This window comes from Fistularia commersonii, chromosome 35, assembly GCF_037954325.1.
Source record: "Fistularia commersonii isolate RoL2024-O1a breed Wild chromosome 35, RoL_Fcom_v1.0, whole genome shotgun sequence".
NCBI classification, from domain to species: domain Eukaryota; kingdom Metazoa; phylum Chordata; class Actinopteri; order Syngnathiformes; family Fistulariidae; genus Fistularia; species Fistularia commersonii.
The window spans coordinates 7,985,469-8,005,074 of NC_141318.1; the positions used below are offsets into that span (position 1 = coordinate 7,985,469).

Here is a 19,606-nt window from a genome sequence, read left to right on the forward strand (position 1 = left end):
TGAAGATGTTTCGCTGTTAGACGACCGCAGTTTAAGGAAAAGGCGAAAAGCAGTCATTAATCCAATAGTCTGTAGGCCGGCTTAATAGGCTTGATATTTTCAACATGATTTCTAATATATAACGATAAAGTCATCGATTACGATCAAAAGTTGATTTATTTCCAAGAGGCTGAAGATCGGTTGTGCAGTAGTCTGCAGGTTCAAGCCATTTTTCTCTGCAGCTTTGGTATGTGAATGCGCTGTCCCGGGGAGTTTAAAAACGCCTGATAATGAAGGGCATAACAGTGTCGGCTATTTCTACAGTAAAGGAACAACAGTGCGTAAAGAACACCTTGCGTAGTCTGGAGATATTTGTCATCTAGAACATTATCCCACATCGCAGTCAGATAGAACCATGCAAAAGACACCTGTTGGGCAGGCCTGTTCGTTGAGAGGGAATGGACAATTCAAGCAAGGAGTTTTTCATCCAAAGCCTGTCATGGCCGGGACAGTTTGGTGTAAATCAGTGGAGCAATGGCTGCTTACAAGAAGACTTGGCTCCTAAAGGGTCCGGACAGTGGGAAGTTGCTATTTTCAATAATACAACATTTCTCAGTAGCTTCTTCATGCATGATGGCAGAGAAGTTGTAGCCTGATGTTTTTGCAAACCCTTAACTGGTTTAGATTTGCTTTTTGTGTGTAAGAGAAATAAAGGTCAATTTTCACGAAGTTTACATATGTGTGATGTGAATTTTTTTAAATGTCCATCATTTATTGAAAAAGTATGATCAAACATTTGGTGCAGTATATGTATCAGGGTCCATTGTCTCTTATCCCTACCCTTTGCAGGTTGACTGTCTGTCTGACCTGGAAGACTCTGTAGAAGACTGGAAGATGTGCTGTGGTTAGCCAAAAAAATGCTGACAGTGGTGGATAAAGCTATAAAAGCTTTGCCTATGACCATCTGTGAACTATTTCAGGAAGTGACGAATTTGCCTAACAGTAGATAAACTCAAATAATCCAGGTAAACCACTGAACATCTAAAGGTAAGGAAGACAATCATCATAGAATTACAGCAGTGTATCATGTCCGGAGTGGTATTCTAGCATTACTCATTAACCTCTCAATAAACCATGCATGATATGCAATATAAAAGTTGCAATGCAAGACCTTTTTCCCTTATTAGCTCAAGGATGGAATTGGCGCTCATTATCCATCGATAAACACACACAATGCTTAAAATAAGCCTCAAAGAATCATCCCTGGCATTTCAGGTTGTTGTGAAAAATAATGTTAATTGAGATGAATTTTTGAAAGGTCAAGTACAGAGTAGCAGCATGGGGATGCATAATGTAAACATGTGTGCAGTATGTTTTACAGTCAGTTGGTCTTTGTTGGTGCCAGGATTGTTGTGTTTATGGAATCTTCTATGGGGAGCTGAGTAGTACGATGGCCCGTGGGAAAAAGTTTTTGCAAAGTCTTAGTCGATAGTGCTTGCCAAATGGATGGTGAACAGTCCATGCCGGGTCTTTAGTGATAACAGTGGCTCTCTTGAGGCAGCAGGTGTACAGGTCGTGGATGAATGGTATGGCTGATCTGGTTATCTTTCTTCGCCCTGACGAGCAACTGGGCAACTGCTGTACCAGAATGAGAGGCTACTGGTAAGGTTTCTTTCAATAGCACCCCTATAGAAGGCGATGAGGGCAGAAGAGCGAGGTCGTCTTTCCTCATCGGGCATTGCTGTGCCTTCTTGTCTTCGGTAGTGGTGTTGGTGAACCCAACAGGTTATCTGTAATATGTACCTCCTGAGACTTGGTGCTTTTCACAGACGCCACAGTACTGCCATTGATGTGAGTAGAGTGTGAAGTCCACCATTATTTCTATGTTTTGTCGATGTTGAGTTGATGATTTATTGATGTCACACAAATAGATAAGTAAATGTACCTCCTATCTGTTGGCTGAAACATCATGATCTCTGATAAGGCTCACCACTGTTGTGTCATCTGCAAACTTGATGGTGTAGTTCAAATTGTGTCTGACACAACAGTCATGTAATCACTTTGAACACTAGAGGGTTCAACACACATCCCTGTTGGACTCTGGTGTTCATGATGATGGTCTTTGAGGAGTTTTTGCTAACTCTCACTGTCTGTGGTCTGCCTTTATGGATTTTCAGTAACTAGTTGTATAATAGAGTGCTGATGTCTATTGCGCTTATTTTATTCTCCAGGTGTTGGGGGATTATTGTGTTGTAGTAGTAGGTTTAACTTTTTTGATTTTCCAGATGAGCTAGGCATAGGTGGATTGCTGTTGCTAAGGCATCATCGGTGGTACGTTTGGGACAGTATGCAAACTGTGGGCCTTGACCAACCTGTCAAAGCACTTCATCATGGTCGGAGTGAGTGCTATGGCAGTGTTGAGGCTGGGGTTTTCTTGGGTGGTGGCTTTGAAACGTGCTGGTATGATGGCTTGGCACAGAGGTGATGTTTATGTTCATAAGAACATCTGTGAGTTGGTCAGTGCAGTTTCTGAGTAAATGTCCTGGTATGTTATCAGGACCTGCAGTTTTCCTGGTTTCACCTTGGGCAGGGTCCTCTGCACATCAGCTGGGTCAAGGTGGTGTTTCATCATCCAAGCAGGGAGGAGTTTTAGTTGGTGCTTTGTTGCTTTTCTCAAACCTGCTGGAGAAGGTGTTAAGTGAGTTGAGAAAGTCTATGTTGTCCTCAGACAGTGGTGGTGTTGGCCTGTAGGCAGTGATTGACTGGATGCCCTGCAATAGGCGCCTGGGGTCCCTTGTATCTGCAAACTGTACTTGGATTTTCTGTCCATAAGCACACTTGGCTTTTCTCACGCTCAGGTTCAATTCTCACGCTCAGGATCAAGTTGGCTCCTGGCAGATCTAAGGGCGTCCTTGTCCCTTGACTTGAAGGCAACATTTCGTGCTCTCAGAAGCTCACATAATGCTCTGGGGAACCAGGGTTTGTCGTCAGCTCTTGTGATGTTTTTCACATCTTCAATGCATTAGGATATGTACCCAGTCACAGACTTGATTTCGTCCGCCAGGTTGACAAAACAGGCCTAGAAAGCTGAGGTAGCTCCTTCTGGCCATGCACTGATCTATTTTACAGATGGCTTTGTATGGTCAATAGTTTTCTGTAAACTGGAATTAGCATAACATTAGCATAGATGTTGGTTCAGACCAGGTAGAGTGTTCTCTCCCCTAGTTCACATGTTTGTAGTAATATAGTAGTACTATTTTCAATTTTGCCTGATTAAAATTGCACATGATTATATGGACAAGAGTCTGGGTTAGAGTTCTACATTGAGCTGGCAGACTGATACAGTGTAGACAGTGTGTCCTTTGTGTTCGCACTGGGTGGAATATACAGCTGTAATGTTGATGGGGAATTCTCTTGGCAAGTAAGATGGTCGGCATTTAAGTGTTAGAAATTCAATATCCTCAGACCAGTAGCTTGAGACAATTTTGGCATTTGTATACCAGTTGATATTGATGAAAATGTAGTTAGTGTGTTCGCCTGAATGGCGGCATCTAGAATGGTGTTAGAGCCACATCTCTGTGAGGATGATGCCGTTGCAGTCTCTCACCTTTGTTTGTTAAATCCATCGATTGTGTTCGTATCAACTTTAAAGATATGTGAGACAGAAACAAAGGGCTGTACGTCACTCAGGATGTTGGTTCGAACACAATCGAACATACACATATCAATACATAACTGGCACTTCAGTCCATTATAGTGTTTAGAATACAATAGATTTTCATTGTCAGTGTCATAAGCACAAAATTTAAAGTACTCATCAATCGGCATATCATTTATACCTAACAGATAAATAGAAAAGTAAATTAATAAGAAAATAGTACTGTCTACTAGTCTAATACCTCGTTGCCAGGATGGTAAGTGTCCTTTGTTATGTTATGGGGTTTTTTTTTTGGACAATGGGAACCTTGTACGTCTACCAGTGTGGGGAAAGGGCAGCTGATGATCTTATGGGTGGTCTTCATGACCCTCTGGAGTGTTTTCCTCTGAACCACTGTGCAGCTGGTGTACCATATGCAGATACAATATGTTAGTATGCTCTCAATGGAAGCTCGGTGGAGGGACACCAGTAGTTTCTGTGTGATGGTGTTCTTACTGAGTATTTTCAGAAAGTAGTCTGTGCTGAGCATTTTCACACTAGGTCAGGCCCTTTTCCATATGAACTCCCAGGAAGCAGAAGTCTGCTACCCTCTCTGCTTCCCTGCTGATGATTAATGATGGTATATCTCTTTTCTTTCTTCTGTCCTCTATTATGAGTTTTTTGGTCTTTGAGGTGTTGAGGAGCAGGTTGTTGACACAGCACCATGTTGACATTCCACCTCGTTCCTGTAACTAGACTTGTCCCCACCAGAGATGGGCTCTACCACCGTGGCGTCATCTGCAAATTTCACAGTGGTGTTGCAGTGATGGGTGTGGGCACAGGCTGGTGTGTATAGGAAGTAGAGCAGGGGTCTCAGAATACAGCCCTGTGGGGATTTAGTTCTAAGGCAGTGATGTGTGATGGCACACTGTGACTTGCTGTCTGGAATCAGATAGGAAGCTGTTGATCCACAAACAGGTGATGTATGGAAGTCCCCATTCCCCCTGCTTGGCCAGCTACAGCCCATAAAGAGCATTCATAGCTCCCCCTGCTGCTCCAGGTGTTATACAGCAGCATGAAGTGCCATGTCAGGGGTCTTTTCTGTGGAGTGGTTCATTGGCTTGGGGGAGGGGGGTCGAGGCTTTGGGGAAGTACTGCTTTCATGTGACTGGACCAGTTTTTCAAAGCCCTTCATCACCATTTGGTTGAATGCATCTGGTCAGTATCATTATTGTTGCAGTGTGTGCCTCGCATCAGCCTCTACTGTGAGGTATAGGTACAGTGCCTCATGGTGTACTAGTGCTGACACTGAAGGTCCATAGGTCCATACGCCACATTCAACAACTCTTGAGTAGCCCTAAGCACTCATGAAAAGAATGACTCATGGTGTCGCCCTGCCCCTTGGCAGAGCCTTAGAAAGAATTTTTTTTACTATAAATGTGATGTTTGTCCCACAAGTTAAAAATTAAGCTAAAATTAAATATTCAAACAAATAAATCAATACATTTGTGATGTGTTGTGTTCGCCATTGATTAAGTAAATTTGCCTTAGTTGCTGTATTCAAATGTTGCACTTTTATTTATTAGTTGATGTTTTGTTTTTTGTTTTTGTTTTTTTCGCACAGTTGCATTTAAATTCACATTAATTTGGGGGAGGAAAAATACTATTCTTGGGTGACTGACTTGCTGACTCGAAAAATCGATCCTCTTTATTGAGTGACTGATAATAACTCAAGTCACAAAAAAGCATTGCGTTTTCCATCACAAGTTCAAAACAAACAACTAACAGACGATCGCATCGATTTCTTCACACTGAATAGATAAGAAGGACCGGAAGTTTGCGGTTACCTAGTAACGGCTGCGCTGTGGTCTTCCTGAAATGCTGCTGTGGTGGGAGAGAGGCTAATGTTTTATTGAGAGCCAGGCGGTTAACGTTTACGGCCAAAAGATACTTTCTTTCGGTCAGGGAAGAACCAAAAACGTAAGTACGTTGTTACAAAAATTAACCAAGTTTTTATTTCGAATACAATTGAGAGAAGAGCTTCGGCGCTAATGTGTGTATCTGCTCCGCAGGAGTCGCTATGGAGACAGCAGGGGTTGAGCGGGGAGGAGAAGTAATGGACCGCGACGACAAAGACAGTGAGCATCGAGGCGGAAGTGACGTCAAAGCCGAGGTGTTTTTTATTATTATTATTATTATTTTAGTTTATTAATTTTTACTCTTACAGTTGATTTATTGCATACAAAATGAATGCCCTTCTGTTTCCTCGTACCTGTTTATATCATTGATATTCGATTCTGTTCAACCATGTTAGTTTGTTCATATGTCGTTCATATGTTGTTCATATGTTGTTCATATGTTTGTTCATATGTTCTTATGCTTGAGATGAGTACCTTCTCTAATATGGAGGTCACATCTGGTGGCCAGTGCCATTATGTACCTCCTCTCTCTCTCCTATCAACCCATCAGAGGCTCAAAGTATATAAAGTAGGTCACCATTTGCCTGAAAATAATAAAAAAAAAGATAAATAAAAAAATCCCTAGACAAAAACCAAAATATTTTGCTTTGCCAATTCAAAGCTTTTGTTGACAAAGGGCATAAAACATCCAATCCAAATGAAACTTTCTTTACGGACGAGACCTACATGAACTCTGTTTTGGCTACTGTTGTGTTCAAGACATATGCTGGTACCTCAACTGTAGCCTCTATTGGTGAAATTACATGTAGATATGATGAAGTTTAAGCCATTGATCCTGTGTCCGATCGTGCAACAACATCGCCAAACATTTAATTTATGATCAATGTCAACATTTTCCATACCTTCTCCATCTTCGTGACTCACAGGATCAGCTTGGAACTGCACCAGAAGACCTGGCTCAACAGAAACATCCAGACCAAAGTGGTAATGATAGCAGCCTCATTTGAGCTCTACTACAGAATTACAGTTTAGTATAAAGCAACACATTCCCACTGCAGACCTTTGGGGCTCACACAGGTTTACATGTTCTCCCTGTGTCTCCGGGTTCTGCCGTTTCTTCCCACTGTTCAAAAACCTGGAGAAGGTTAATTGGAAAAAAATGTGAACATTGCCCTTGTGTGTGAATGAGAGTGAATGGTTGTTTGTCTCTATATGTGGCCCTGCGATTGACTGGCGACCAGTCCAGGGTGTACCCCGCTTCTTGCCAAATGACAGCTGGGACAGGCTCAAGCATCCTCCCCGACACTCCGTGTGGGATAAGTGGTAGATAATGGATGGATGGATGGATGGATGGATGGATGGATGGATGGATGGATGGATGGATGGAGCAACACTGTATATCATAAACCAATACTTTGAACTTTATCATCTTCCTTTTATTATTCAATTTGACAAAGGAAAGCTTTATCTGCAAGTGCTCTGAGACCTTCGCTTAAATCTATTTGCCTGGAACCAGCAAAGCAACCTATTAATATAACATCCCTAAGATACTGTGAAAGAAAGAAAGAAAGAAAGAAAGAAAGAAAGAAAGAAAGAAAGAAAGAAAGAAAGAAAGACACTAAAATCATCTTATCCCACATCAGAATTTATGACAATTTATATTTGTTTATCAAATTAGCAATAGCTCAAAACTTGTGGCTTTTCTATGCATTTAGAGCAGGAAGGCATTTCCCAGGTTCCCCCAACAATCTTCCTCTCAGATGGGAACTTACCAGAGGACATGGACACGAAGGAATCACCAAAGAAACATGAGGACGAGGAAGACGATTTCATCATTCTCGATGCTGAACATGTGCGTAGCTTCTGCTTTTTACTCAATACGTACTTATTTTCTCCTTGTTGATCCTTCTGGTATCCTTGTCTCTTCTGTTCATGATGTCTGCTGCGCTCGACTAGCAGCAGCTTTTCTAAAATTTATTTTAAGGCTTCAAGAGCTTTTTCATAGTGATTGATCTGATTTTCCAATCCATAACAAACAATACAAATCAAATCTAACTGATTTCAAATTTAATCTTTTGGCAGCCCCTGGTCCGAAGACAACAAGATGCATTGAAAATCCATCTCACCAAACATCTGGAGAGGCTGAACCTGGGACTAAAGGAAAAGGTTAGATCATTTTTTTTCTTCACATTAACAGTGTGCAATGTCCAAACTGCACATAGTCAGCCACTCCTCACACACCTTGCATTAACAGAGGACACAACCAGAAATTGACCAATTACACCCCAGATGTGTAGTGAACTCAGCCGAAACAGTCATATCTAGACTCATATTTTTGTGAACTGTTCAAAACTCCAATGGAATAAATGGAAAAGGAAACATCTCAAGCATACATTCACACAGAAAAGCATCTGGTTGCTTTCACTTCGCCCATGTGGTGGCACTGTTGGTCCATATAGAAAGGACATTGGTGCTCTACGATACAACACCAGTTTATTGTTGCACCTGGAAACCAAGCAGAGTTGAACTGATGATTGTTTTTTGATTCCTGTTTCAACTCGCTCTGTGACTTATCTAGCGGGAGGCTGAGAAAGCAGATGCAAGCCATATACAGGAAATAGGTGTTGAGATGTTCAGGATTCAGGAGCAGCTGGCCAGACTCCAGAACAGACTGGAGGACCATCATCAGACCAAGGTTCAGGCTGAAGACAAACATCGGCAGACACAAGAGCAGCTCGAGGCGATGAAGGCCCGTTATTCTAGCGTTATCAGTCAAGACAGAAAAACCAAGACTAATGGTGAGACTCTGGATCAGGGTGAAAATTTGAACTCCATTTTCTTTGTTCACTCTCTCATGTCATTTGCATTGTAATCAATCTCGACAACTGACCTTATTCCTGTCATGCTGCTTCCATTGTAATTGGTAATATGTTTGGTAATCTTGACATAGTTCATTAAGAACTGTCAGCAATCAGTGTTTGGCATCCAATCAGTTTGGCATATATTTATTCTTTTGTGATTAGAGAACCAAGATGCCAGATATAAATTGTACTCTGCTTTTTTTGTTTGTTTTTTTAAAACCTGATTCACTTATCACTTGTTCAACAATACAGTGCTGTCAAATAAATTGATTTGGTTTTGCTGCAGAACAATTTGGAACCATTTTAAAAATTACAGCAACTGAATATTGTTTTCATTGTTAATGCTTGTCTAACTAACACAGCATAAAGACCCCATAAAAATACCTTTTTGACATCCAATTTCACTCAAGTCATGCATAAGAATTTGTGAAAAACGAGGAATTATTTAAGAGCCTCGATACATGTTTATTCCTTTCGCTGAGTTCATGTTATACAAACCTGAGCTGTGTATTATTTGTCATTTACATTAGATATTGTACTTTTTCCCTATCTACAGTATCCCAGTTACAAACAGAGCTTGACAGCTTAAACCACCGTCTCATCTTCACACAAGAAGTTAGTGAAGAATTACGCTCCAACTTGAAAACCCTGCAGAATGCAACACACAAAGCAGGAACTGAGAAGCATCAGGCTGAAGACCAGAAACTGCAGCAGGTTGGCATGCTGAAATGTAATGCTGAAGCAATAAGATTACACATTATGAGCATTAAAATTGTTTAACAAACCGCTCCATTGCCAGGATATGTATGTGGAGCGTTTAATGAGGGACATTGAGAGGGCGACACAGCAGGTAGCCATGTATGAGGCCCAGACCAAAGCCCAAGCAGAGGAGTCTCAGGCCGCCAAGGAAGGCCTCTCTGAGGTTTGTGCAATAATACATTCAACAGATCTCAAAAAGACCAAATGATGAAATAGAAATAACTAGTAGTTCTAAATCAGTCATAAAGATTGATCATTTGTTTTTCTCATTACATTTTACATTTTGCATTTTTACTTGTTTCAATCAGATGGCACTATTTTTCCTTGTAACCCCCCCCTGTCATTTTCATCCTGGATTGGAAACTCCATAAAGAAAAAAAAAAAGAACAAGCATAAATGAATGCAAAAAAACATTAACTGGATGCTTTTGCATGAATGTGAGTGGGATGTGTGTACATGTTTAAAAAATATATAATAAGTTGTGCACATTCATATTTGTATGTATGTGGTTAGAAGCAGGGGACAGAGCATCACAAGCATTGGAGGTAGATCACCTAGCATGAATACACATCTATGTCAAGAGAGTGTGTAATTTGTGTGTGTGTGTCTGTGTTTGTGTCTGTTTCGCTTGTGCTTGGATGTGTGTATGTGCAGGCTGAAATGGAAATGGAGTCTCTTGCGATGGCACGCAAACACCTGCTGCAACAGTGGAACAGCTGCCTGTTGGGAATTAGAAGACGAGACGAGGCCTTCAGTGCAATACAGGAGGCCATATGGTGAGGATTAGTGGGTGAAAGGCTCTAATTTTATATTAATATTTCATATATTCAGGTACAGTGGGGATTTTTATTTGTTCCACTGAGTCATGAAATATTTTCATCAAATATCATCAAAAAGGATAGGGAATAAACAAACTCCAGTAGCTTAAATGCACCGTGGTGTTCTCTTACAGCACAGCACAAATGATTAGTTGATCATACGGGCAGCATGATGTGTGTTTGGCATCACATCTGATTTTTTTGTTTCTCCACAGCACAGCTGAGCTCCAGGTGAACTTTCTGGACAGAGAGATAGAAGGCTACAGGAAATCCACCAATGAAGAGCAGGAGCACAATGAAACACTGACTATGCAGTTGAACCTGTCCCAGGCGGACGGCACTACCTGCAAAAAGCTCATCAGTCAGAAGCAAGATCAGCTCGAGGCCCTGCAGGCCCAGTACAGCACTTGCCACCGCACTCTGCAGCAGACAGAGCGAACACTGGCACAGCTCAGCAAGGTAGATGGAAAAGAAAGACTGAGAGGGAGGCTCTGTGCTCACTTTGACCACTGGCTTGTCTCTCATTGGTTTCTGTAGGAAACCACCGCTCACCAGGCTTCAGTGAATGATCAGAGGAGGCAGCTGGAGAAAGAAAGTGACATACGCCTGGAGCTGGAAGACAAGATTTTAATGCACATGCAGCAAAAACTCACCCATCACAAGGCTGCTAAGTACTCTAAGCGGATTACCAACAAGATGGTTCTACTCAAAAAGGAGAAGGTAAGGCTAGCTTTAAAAGTGTGGAAATATGTTTGGAAATATGGAAGCCTAGAATCATGTTCATTATCAAAGAAGTATATGCAACTGGGACACAACATGGTGTTATTTGACATGAATTTTGAGATTCACAGCCTTGTAATCCTCCAGTTTTAGATGAATAAATAGGATTGTGTTCACTGAAAAGTTATTATTCCGTGATTTTTTTTTATTTTCATTTTTTCACAGACTATTGCATCGGATTTTTGGACAAAATGTAAAGATGCAACAAACAATTTCAGTCGTTTCAGTCATCCTTTTTTGCCATCAGATCGCCCAGCTGTGGCAGATTGAGAGTGAGGTGGCTGCAGCCAGACTGGAGAGTAGCATTGTGGGACAGAATCTTGACAGCCTTGCCCTCACCCAGAAGGTGCTGGACGAGGAGATTGCAAGATACAATGAGCTGGTCACAACCACTGAGGCCAAGATCTCTTCATATGTAACGCTCATTGGACAGAAACAGACCACCATTGCCAACTACAATAAAAAAATCTGTCAAATCGTGGCCTCCACAGGGGTGAGACATCCTGAAAAATAGATGTTTGTCTGCTTTTAATCTGCATTGCTTTAAGTACTGAAATTGCTTTTTGTTTCTTCAACGCCAGCATGAAGACCTCAGTCCTCTACAGATAAAGATGGAGGGTATAACGGCTCAGCTGGAGGAGCTGGCAGTGAAGATCAGGAGTGACCAGCAGCTCTGGATGAAACGGCAGGGGACACTTGTAGAACTGACCCAAGAGATACAGTCAAACAGCAAAGACATGCACAAGCTGCAGGCGGAATACACTGTTGGTCGGCAGAAGAAAGTTCGTCTGGAAAGTATGTGTGAAGAAAGGGAGCGAATAAATGCACACAGATGTAATATTGCAAGTGCCGATATTTATTCCAACCCCATCAGGTAAGGTGGAGATGGAGCAGCGCGAGGAGGCCGAACTTGAGAAAAACTCCAAGATGCTTAAAAGAGACCTGATGAAGCTCAACACCCTGCTGTGTAAGAACGGACATCTCAGCCAGGCCTTGGAGCAGGAGAACGCATTGATGGAGACAGACTTCCTTCACAGACTGAAGGCAGGTTTTTGCAGATGAGCTTATTGACGGCTCTGTGCCTGCTGACCCCGTTGATGACTAAACTTGTGTTTTTAGGAGGCGGAGCGCGAGTCTATAGAGCTTCAGATGAAACAGGAAAAGACCCAGGAAGAGAAAGAGAGACTCCTCAACAGCCTGGTGGAGGCTGAGTGAGTTGGATTTCAGCATATTTATATATATTTTTATAGAAATGTATGTATATATTTTTTTTACATAAAACCTTGTCGCCTTTTATTTCTCAAATAGACTTATTGTGGAAATATATATTACTATTAAATGGTTTATAGAGAAAATCATGTTTCTCAGTCCAATCTATTTTCATAGTTTGCTTCTAATTCAAGTTTGCTGTGGCTGCTTTTTATATTTAGTAACAGAATTATCGATAGCCGCAAAGCATTAATTTTAACACACGACTCACCTATTTTTTTAAAAAAAAATTTTAAAGGTTAAGTGTCCTCTTTTTCCGCTCGCATATGATTTTCATTAATGATCAACAGGTGGCAAATCATGCTTTGGGAGAGAAAGATTCAGCTTGCGAAAGAGACTATTTCTGCCTTGGACAAACAAGACTTCAGCAGCATGAAGGCCGAGATACACCGGATGGAGGTAGATTTACCGTTTATACAGAAGGCGAGGAAGTAAATGAATCAGAGGATCGAAAAGTTTGTAACTTTTGAAATTAAGTTCAAACTCCTGTCTAAGGTGCTACGACATCAGCCAGAGATAGCAGATTGTATAGGTGCAGATGGTACATTCAATACTCAAATCACACTTAAGCTCTACAAAACTCAACCCCCTCCCCCATTCCACAGCCACTGCACAGCCCTCAATGCACTAAAGAGCATAATTTTTCAGAATTATGGGAGGTTCAACTCAGACTAGGAAAGTTGAAGTGCTAAGTCAGGAATTACAGCAGGCAAGATGTCAAACCATCTTGCCGTGGAATCACACTGGACACCACCAATGTCAGCCGGAGTCCACGTTCATAGTGCTTTCCCACTTTGCGGTTTTGTAGCGCTTTACACTGGATCACATTCACATCCACACACACATACCAATGGTCGGAGTGCTACCATGTAAGTGACTATCCAGAACCATCAGGAGCGACTTCGGCATGCTGACAGGAGGAGCTAGGAACAGCCAATCTTTAAATTGGAGGGACGCCCGCTCTACCCATGTGTCGTAACAACATCCCTCAAACTGTCAAGGCATTTAATGTGTGATGACCAACGCAGGTACGGCTCACACAGTTGATGAAGCAGCAGGAGGTTCTGGTGAGGGAGAGCGAGGCAACGGTGGCAAGGAGGGAGACTATTTTCCTGCGAAGGGAGGCCATCATCAACAGCTCTCACAAACAGACTACCAAAGGCGAGGTAAATCATACCATCCAGGGAGCGCGACGCAAGATTCAGGAAGTACACAAGGTAGGCTGCTGATATCTCCATACTGTTGGGAGTATGCTGAAAAATTACCTTTCTTACAGTATTTAATGTATTTTCATCAGACTGTGGCAGAGTGTGAGCAGGAGATCAAGGAGCTGCAGAAGAGCCAGGGTGGCCTCAGGGAATGGCTCAAGCAACAGAAACAGCAGCTGACGGAATTGCGGAGCAACAGCTATCTTCTTGATCCTGATACCATAAATCTACAGGATACAAAAGACAAGGTAGTCAACAAATTCATTTTACTGCACTATAACAACACAATTAGATTGAATCTGTTTCCCGTGCATGCAGCTTATATTAATTTTGACTCTCAGATGTTTGGACTATACTTTTTTCAACCACACTGACATTGTGCAAGGACAAATAGATGCCAAATAAAAACCCACAGGCTTGGGATGAGAGATGGATTTTCAAAAATCACTTATATTTCTAACTCCCCATTTTAGAAATCCAAGAAGTGAAATGTGCAGCCTGATTTGTTTAAACATGTAAATGGTATCAGCGTTGATTTCTGGGTCCAACCAACATACTGTGTATCATATTTTCAAAGCAAGTATAACAGAAGTTAACATAAGTCACTGTAATTCCCTTCCTTTTGCCACTGGAATTTTTTTAGAAGATACACAGAACACTCTCAAAATCCATCTTGTCTTTGCCAGAATCTTGACCACCTGGTGGCGCTTCAGAGCTGGAACAAGAAGCTGCAAGGGGCTTGTGACGGCAGCTACCAGCCATCATCCACCACCGAGTCAGTGGGAACTTCTCTTCAGAGCCAGACAGAGCGAATGCACGCAACCCACACGATCATGCACAGAGTCTGCGAGGAGTTCCCCCATCACCAGGGAGAGCTCCACAGACTGACACGGACGCTGGCATCATATGCACAGTCACTGGAACTTGAGATATGCTAATGGAGGGGTTTGGTTGGACAATTATTAGATATTACAGCACAGATTAATGAAGAAATTGTGATGGATGTCAAATCAATTAAGTACACAGTTTAAAACTTAAATCATGTGGCAGCAATAGTGGTGGAAGAACTTGTGATGGGAACATGCGTAGTCTTAAGGTGACTGCCTCAAATAGCTTCGAGCTGAGAGAAAAGGCATATGAGCTGAAAGAAAGTAACATTTCCAAATAGTGTGACAGTGCACGGGAGCTGAATCAAAGTGAGCAGGATGTCATCCATCCAGTTTCAGAATGGGGTTACAACACTTCAGGAGTACCGGAGTCCTTGATATCTTTACTCTCCCTTTCGCAACAATTATCATCTTTGATCCATCCGGGGGGCCGGTCTGTGCACAATCACGTACTTTGACTGAGTGGAAATCAATATCCTTTTTTTTTCCTTTTTGGGGGCCCTGCAGCAATAGGCTGAACAAGATAAACATGATTCTTTCTCCAAATGAGTCGTAATAAAGTAAAAACAGTTTTAAGACAGGAATGTCTCAAAATATTTCTTATTAAAAATGCAGTAGAGGGGATTGGATTTATAAGTAATAACTGGATAAAATAACTTGATTTTCGGGAAAAAAAACAAACTGTTCCCTTATACATTATGAACATTTTTTATTTTATTTTATTTTTTTAATTGTTTTATTTTATATCCAAAACAGAACAGGGACCTTCCCTTATCTTACAAGCACAGTCAAACAATGGGCAATTAGAAATGCTTGTTCGGGCTTTCCCAGATTCATTTTTTCACAATTACAATTAGAAGTGGTTTCTGATTAATAATTTTGAAGCCATGCGTCTGCTATCAATCCCACATGCACATAACAATGGTGAATGGCACAATTTATTGTTTATTTTATATTCTTTCATTTTCTTTTATTTCATTTTTAAGCCTACCTCACCATAACAGTGGGGGATACAGCAGCTCTCAATTGTTAAGTGAGCCACCAGACGAGGCAACTCATTTGAAATTTGTTGGGCATTTATTTACACTGTTAATATTAATGTCATGCATAATATTATCATTTAAATGAACAATTTTCACTAACTTCTGAAAATATGTAATCTCACCAAATAAATCATTCTTTGATAAACAGTTTAAATAGTAGAATAATAAAAGAAGGTAATCCAAATAATTGTTCTTTATTTTAATCCTTACTTTGGAAGACTAATATTTTATTTTGCTTTGTTGAACAGTTCAACATCGCAATTTCCTTATAATGAAATAAATGTAATTCATGTACTCCTGAAGCGATTCAGCCAGGAGTGGATAATCTCCAATGCTTTTTTTTTTTTCAAAGTCACATGACTGGCTTGTTGCTGGGAAGACTGAAGCCGCTACAGTTCTGGGGGAAACACACAGCAAGGGCAGCGTAGTGTGTGTGAGACAGCCTGCAACTAGTGCTTTGAAAGCCTGACAGTTTTTAGCCAGGAAACAAAGAGACACTTTCTAATTTTAGAGAGCTTCTGTCTTGTCTATTAGTATATCCAAACAAGTGCATTATTGTCTGGGTGCTGCAAATGTGAGGCGCTCAGCCACACCCACTGCACAGAATGCGTCAACCAGCATCCATTTTGATGAATATTATTTATCAACATAAACTGTAACCAGGGATGACGAGGAATATTAGTATGGTTAGTTGAAAAAGCAAAGACAGAAAACTGATCGGCGCGTACATTTGGGAGTTTGAACTGAATATATTACTTGATAATGAATGAATAAACAAAAAGTTTATTATATTTTGTTTACGACTTGATAACATCTTCTTCTTTCGGCTTTTCCCTTCAGGGTTCGTTACAACGAATCAACTTTCTCCATCTAACCCTATTCTCTGTATCTTCCTCTCTCACACCAACTACCTTCATATCCTCTCTCACGACGTCCATAAATCTTCTTTGGTCTTCCTCAAGACCTCTAGCCTGGCAGCTCCAATTCCAGCATATGTCTACCAATATATTCACTATCCCTCCACTGCACTTGACCGAACCATCTCAGTCTGGCTTCTGACCTTCTCTCCAAAACATCAAATATCCTATGCTGTCTGGCTACACTCTCACCTACAACTACTTTGCAGTCACTGATCTCTTTCAGGTTACCTCGTCTGTACAAGATGTAGTCTACCTGCGTGTTCCTATCTCCGCTCCTCTAAGTTACCCTATGTTCCTGTTTTTTTCTGGAAAAAGGTGTTCACTACAGCCATTTCCATCCTTTTTGCAAAATCCACCACTGTCTGCCCCCCTGCATTCCTAACCTGCCTATCACTTCTTCATCCCCTCTATTGCCTTCACCAGCATGTCAATTGAAGTCTGCACCAATTACCACTCTCTCATTTCTGGGGATATTCTGCATCACTTCATCTAACTCATTCAAGAACTTCTTCTCTTCAAATTCACATCCCACCTGCGGGGCGTATCCACTGACAACATTGAGCATCACACCTTCAATTTCCAGTTTCAGACTCCTAAGTCTATCTGACATTCTTTTCACCTCCAGAACCTTCCTAACAAACTCCTCCTTCAAGATAACTCCTACTCCATTTCTCTTCTTGTCAGTACCATGATAGTACAACTTAAAGCCTGCTCCTAAGCTTCTAGCCTTACTACCTTTCCACCTGGTCTCTTGGACACGCAGTATATCCACCTTCCTTCTCTGCATCATGTCAACCAACTTGCTTACCTTTTGTTTGTTTGTTTGTTTGTTTGTTTGTTTGTTTGTTTAGAAGTTTAGGACAGTGTACAATTACATTAAGTACAGAGGCAGAGATGTTTGTACCAGATTGTAGCTCATAGCTCCATAGCTCATAGCTTTCCTGTCGTAGTCACGATATTCAAAGTCCCTATTCTCAGTCCCAGACTTTTGGCTTTCCTCTGGTCCGAACACGCCTTCCTTCTCTTCTTCTTTGACCTACAGTATCCCAATTTCCACTGGTACCCTGTAGGTCATCGGCACCAATGGCGGTCGTTGTTAACCCAGTCCTCGACCGATCCGGTATGATCTGGTTATTATGGTTGATTCGCATATTTGGTTTTGGCAAAAGTTTTACGCCAGATGCCCTTCCTGACGCAACCCTCTGCATTTATCCAGGCTTGGGACCAGCTCAGGGAGACACTTCTCCGTGCCCCCCCCTCTCCCCCTCCATTTTTCAACTTCAGAGCATGCCAAGTAGATATAGTTTGATAATAACAATCACAGCTCTAATGCATTTTCATGAAACCATATCAACTGTCATAAAGGAGTAACTTCTGAGCAATTATGGAGCTATCTATGGAGAACTGATCAAATTATCACAACACTGGAGCACCTCCTCTTCACCCCATCATGGATGTCATTCCAAACATTGCGCCACAACCTGATAGATGCCTCTTTGTTTTATGGAAAATTAAACCACATCACAGAAGTCATGATTCAAATGCAGTAAAATGCATCTCTTGTAGTGAAGTAGCTGAGCTGGAAAGCAATACTGTCAATTTACCGGTCAATTTACCTTCCATCTCTCAACAGTCATTACAAGCTGTAAGTAGTGACTGAGAAAATTAGATTGCATTTAGAGGATGCAAAAATAACTTTCCCATGTGGGGTTGCTGGGCTGCCTTAGAAACAGGGTCACATGCCATGGGATGTGAGATAGATGAACAGCTTCTTTGCAACCAAATGAGTCACTGATGAGTGTTCCTCTCAGCCCCTCCCGGTGGAGATGTGCCATGCAGGGCATGCTGTGTGACATTATAGTGTGCCCAATATGTGAAAATCCCACCCACTGCTCATGATGTCTCTGCTTGTCTTTCACAATGCGTCTCTTTATAGATAACAAATAAATAGGTCAGCACGCATTTACCCGACCTCCCCGCTCCCTGTCATACTGGAGACAATGGTGTCACACAGGGGAAGCCGCTTGAGAAGTCACTGTAAATGAGAACATCACAAAGCCACATTATCACAACATACAACACAGGAGGCTTCAGGATGGTTGCTATGTTTCAGCTTCTTCCAGGGTAAACTGTTGTGATGTCACAACACTGTGTCAGTGATATCGCTGTGAATTTGTCATGGTCACCTGTGATGTCACATAGGTGATGCGCTGACAAAAGGAGAAGTGCAGTATCTGTGATGTGAGTCGCTGGCCGTCGGTACCAAAAACCGTGATAGAGAGAATAAAACGACACACAGTCCATTATAGTTGAGACGTTTTAACATTAACAAGTCTTTTTTCCGTTTGTTTTTGACAAATAATTTCCACCTTTGGTAAGTAAACATACTTGTTGCTTTACATACATTCTTGCAAACATTTCACAGTGGCCTTTTTTTGTTTTTCAAATGCCATTTAAAGTGAAAAGCTCCAGTCTGGAACTAAGTGTCTGCTAGCCAGAGTCACAATGGAGGGCAAGGAGAGAAGAGAGGAACACAATGAAAAAGACAGCAAAGAACAGCGTGGAAGTGACAATGCAGGAAAGGAGCAAGGAGAGAATAAGCTGCCTGATGAGAAGGTAACAAATGGCTCATATGTTTATGCAAGGCGTTCTTCTCTTTACATCTATGTTCCTTTAGAAAACACGAAGATATTTTTTATCTTTACCCAGCTGTTACTAGATGGTTTGACCTCAGCATCACCCAATAACATTGACTGGAGTTGATCAATACTTCATATTGTCGCCTCCTTAAAATAATCGCCTGAGTAATTTTTTCAGAAAACAAAAAAGTGAGCCATATGTTGAAAAATTATTTGATTTAGGCTTCCTCCTGAAGTAATGCGGTCAAACAGATGTTTCGTTTGGATGAAAATGCAAACCAGGAGGACATTAAAACCCAAAGTTGTGCAACTTAAAAATCCCAAATCTCTGAATTTAATTTTGGATATTTGGACAGCTGAATTGCTGATTGAGAAATGAATTTATCAGTCACTTCTATCACTGATAACACATGAAAGCAAGAGAGGAGCTTTGGTCAATTATCAAATATCCAGTCAAATGACAGTTGCGGGCTGTGTCTAAAAATATAAATTAAAACAAGTTCGAAATCCGAAGCGCAGCAATATTGTTATGTTGTCAAAGGCATTTTACCATGTTTTTTTTTTTTGTTTTTTTTGTCGCACAGGACAAGTCCAAATCAGGAGTGAATGACCCGGACCAGCAGCCTCAGTCTGACCAAAGCAGCCCTATAAGTGGACCTGTTGGCAAGTCACACTCTCAGCCTCCTCACTGTGATACGACCAAGCAAATAGTGTCCAAGCAGGGCCTTTTTTTTAAAATTATTAAGGAAATAAAAGTAATGGTATTAAAGATAAGTGTTCATTTGGCTGACCGATGCACATTATTTGTGTTTTATTTAGTGGTATATGTATTTTTAAAGTCCCGTCAGACTGTTATCCATTACTGCTTTTGCTTGATTTGAATCTAA

General features: G+C 41.3%; 1 protein-coding gene and 1 long non-coding RNA gene across 5 annotated transcripts; both read left to right on the forward strand.

Annotated features, from left to right (window-relative positions):
* Positions 1-908: 908 nt before the first annotated feature.
* Positions 909-15,891, forward strand: LOC147214055 (coiled-coil domain-containing protein 40-like). 4 transcript variants are annotated; one of them, XM_086142585.1, is made up of 20 exons: positions 909-1,026; positions 5,436-5,596; positions 5,689-5,789; positions 6,462-6,519; positions 7,251-7,387; positions 7,618-7,701; positions 8,114-8,333; positions 8,953-9,110; positions 9,196-9,318; positions 9,810-9,931; positions 10,189-10,432; positions 10,511-10,693; positions 11,001-11,246; positions 11,335-11,548; positions 11,628-11,797; positions 11,873-11,964; positions 12,313-12,421; positions 13,051-13,239; positions 13,320-13,478; positions 13,917-15,891. In XM_086142585.1, exons 3-20 carry the CDS (start codon positions 5,697-5,699, stop codon positions 14,166-14,168), a joined length of 2,853 nt encoding a protein of 950 aa, XP_085998711.1. In that variant the 5' UTR covers positions 909-1,026; positions 5,436-5,596; positions 5,689-5,696; the 3' UTR covers positions 14,169-15,891. The 4 variants fall into 4 exon arrangements, with proteins under 4 accessions (XP_085998711.1, XP_085998713.1, XP_085998712.1 ...); XM_086142587.1 differs by lacking the exon at positions 5,436-5,596 and having other exon boundaries at positions 963-1,026; XM_086142586.1 differs by lacking the exons at positions 909-1,026; positions 5,436-5,596 and having other exon boundaries at positions 5,616-5,789.
* A 2,471-nt stretch (positions 15,892-18,362) lies between these two features.
* LOC147214056 (uncharacterized) lies at positions 18,363-19,380 on the forward strand. Its single transcript, XR_015104446.1, has 3 exons — positions 18,363-18,454; positions 18,540-18,696; positions 19,304-19,380. It is a non-coding gene; the product is annotated as an uncharacterized LOC147214056 (long non-coding RNA).
* The last annotated feature ends 226 nt before the right edge of the window (positions 19,381-19,606 follow it).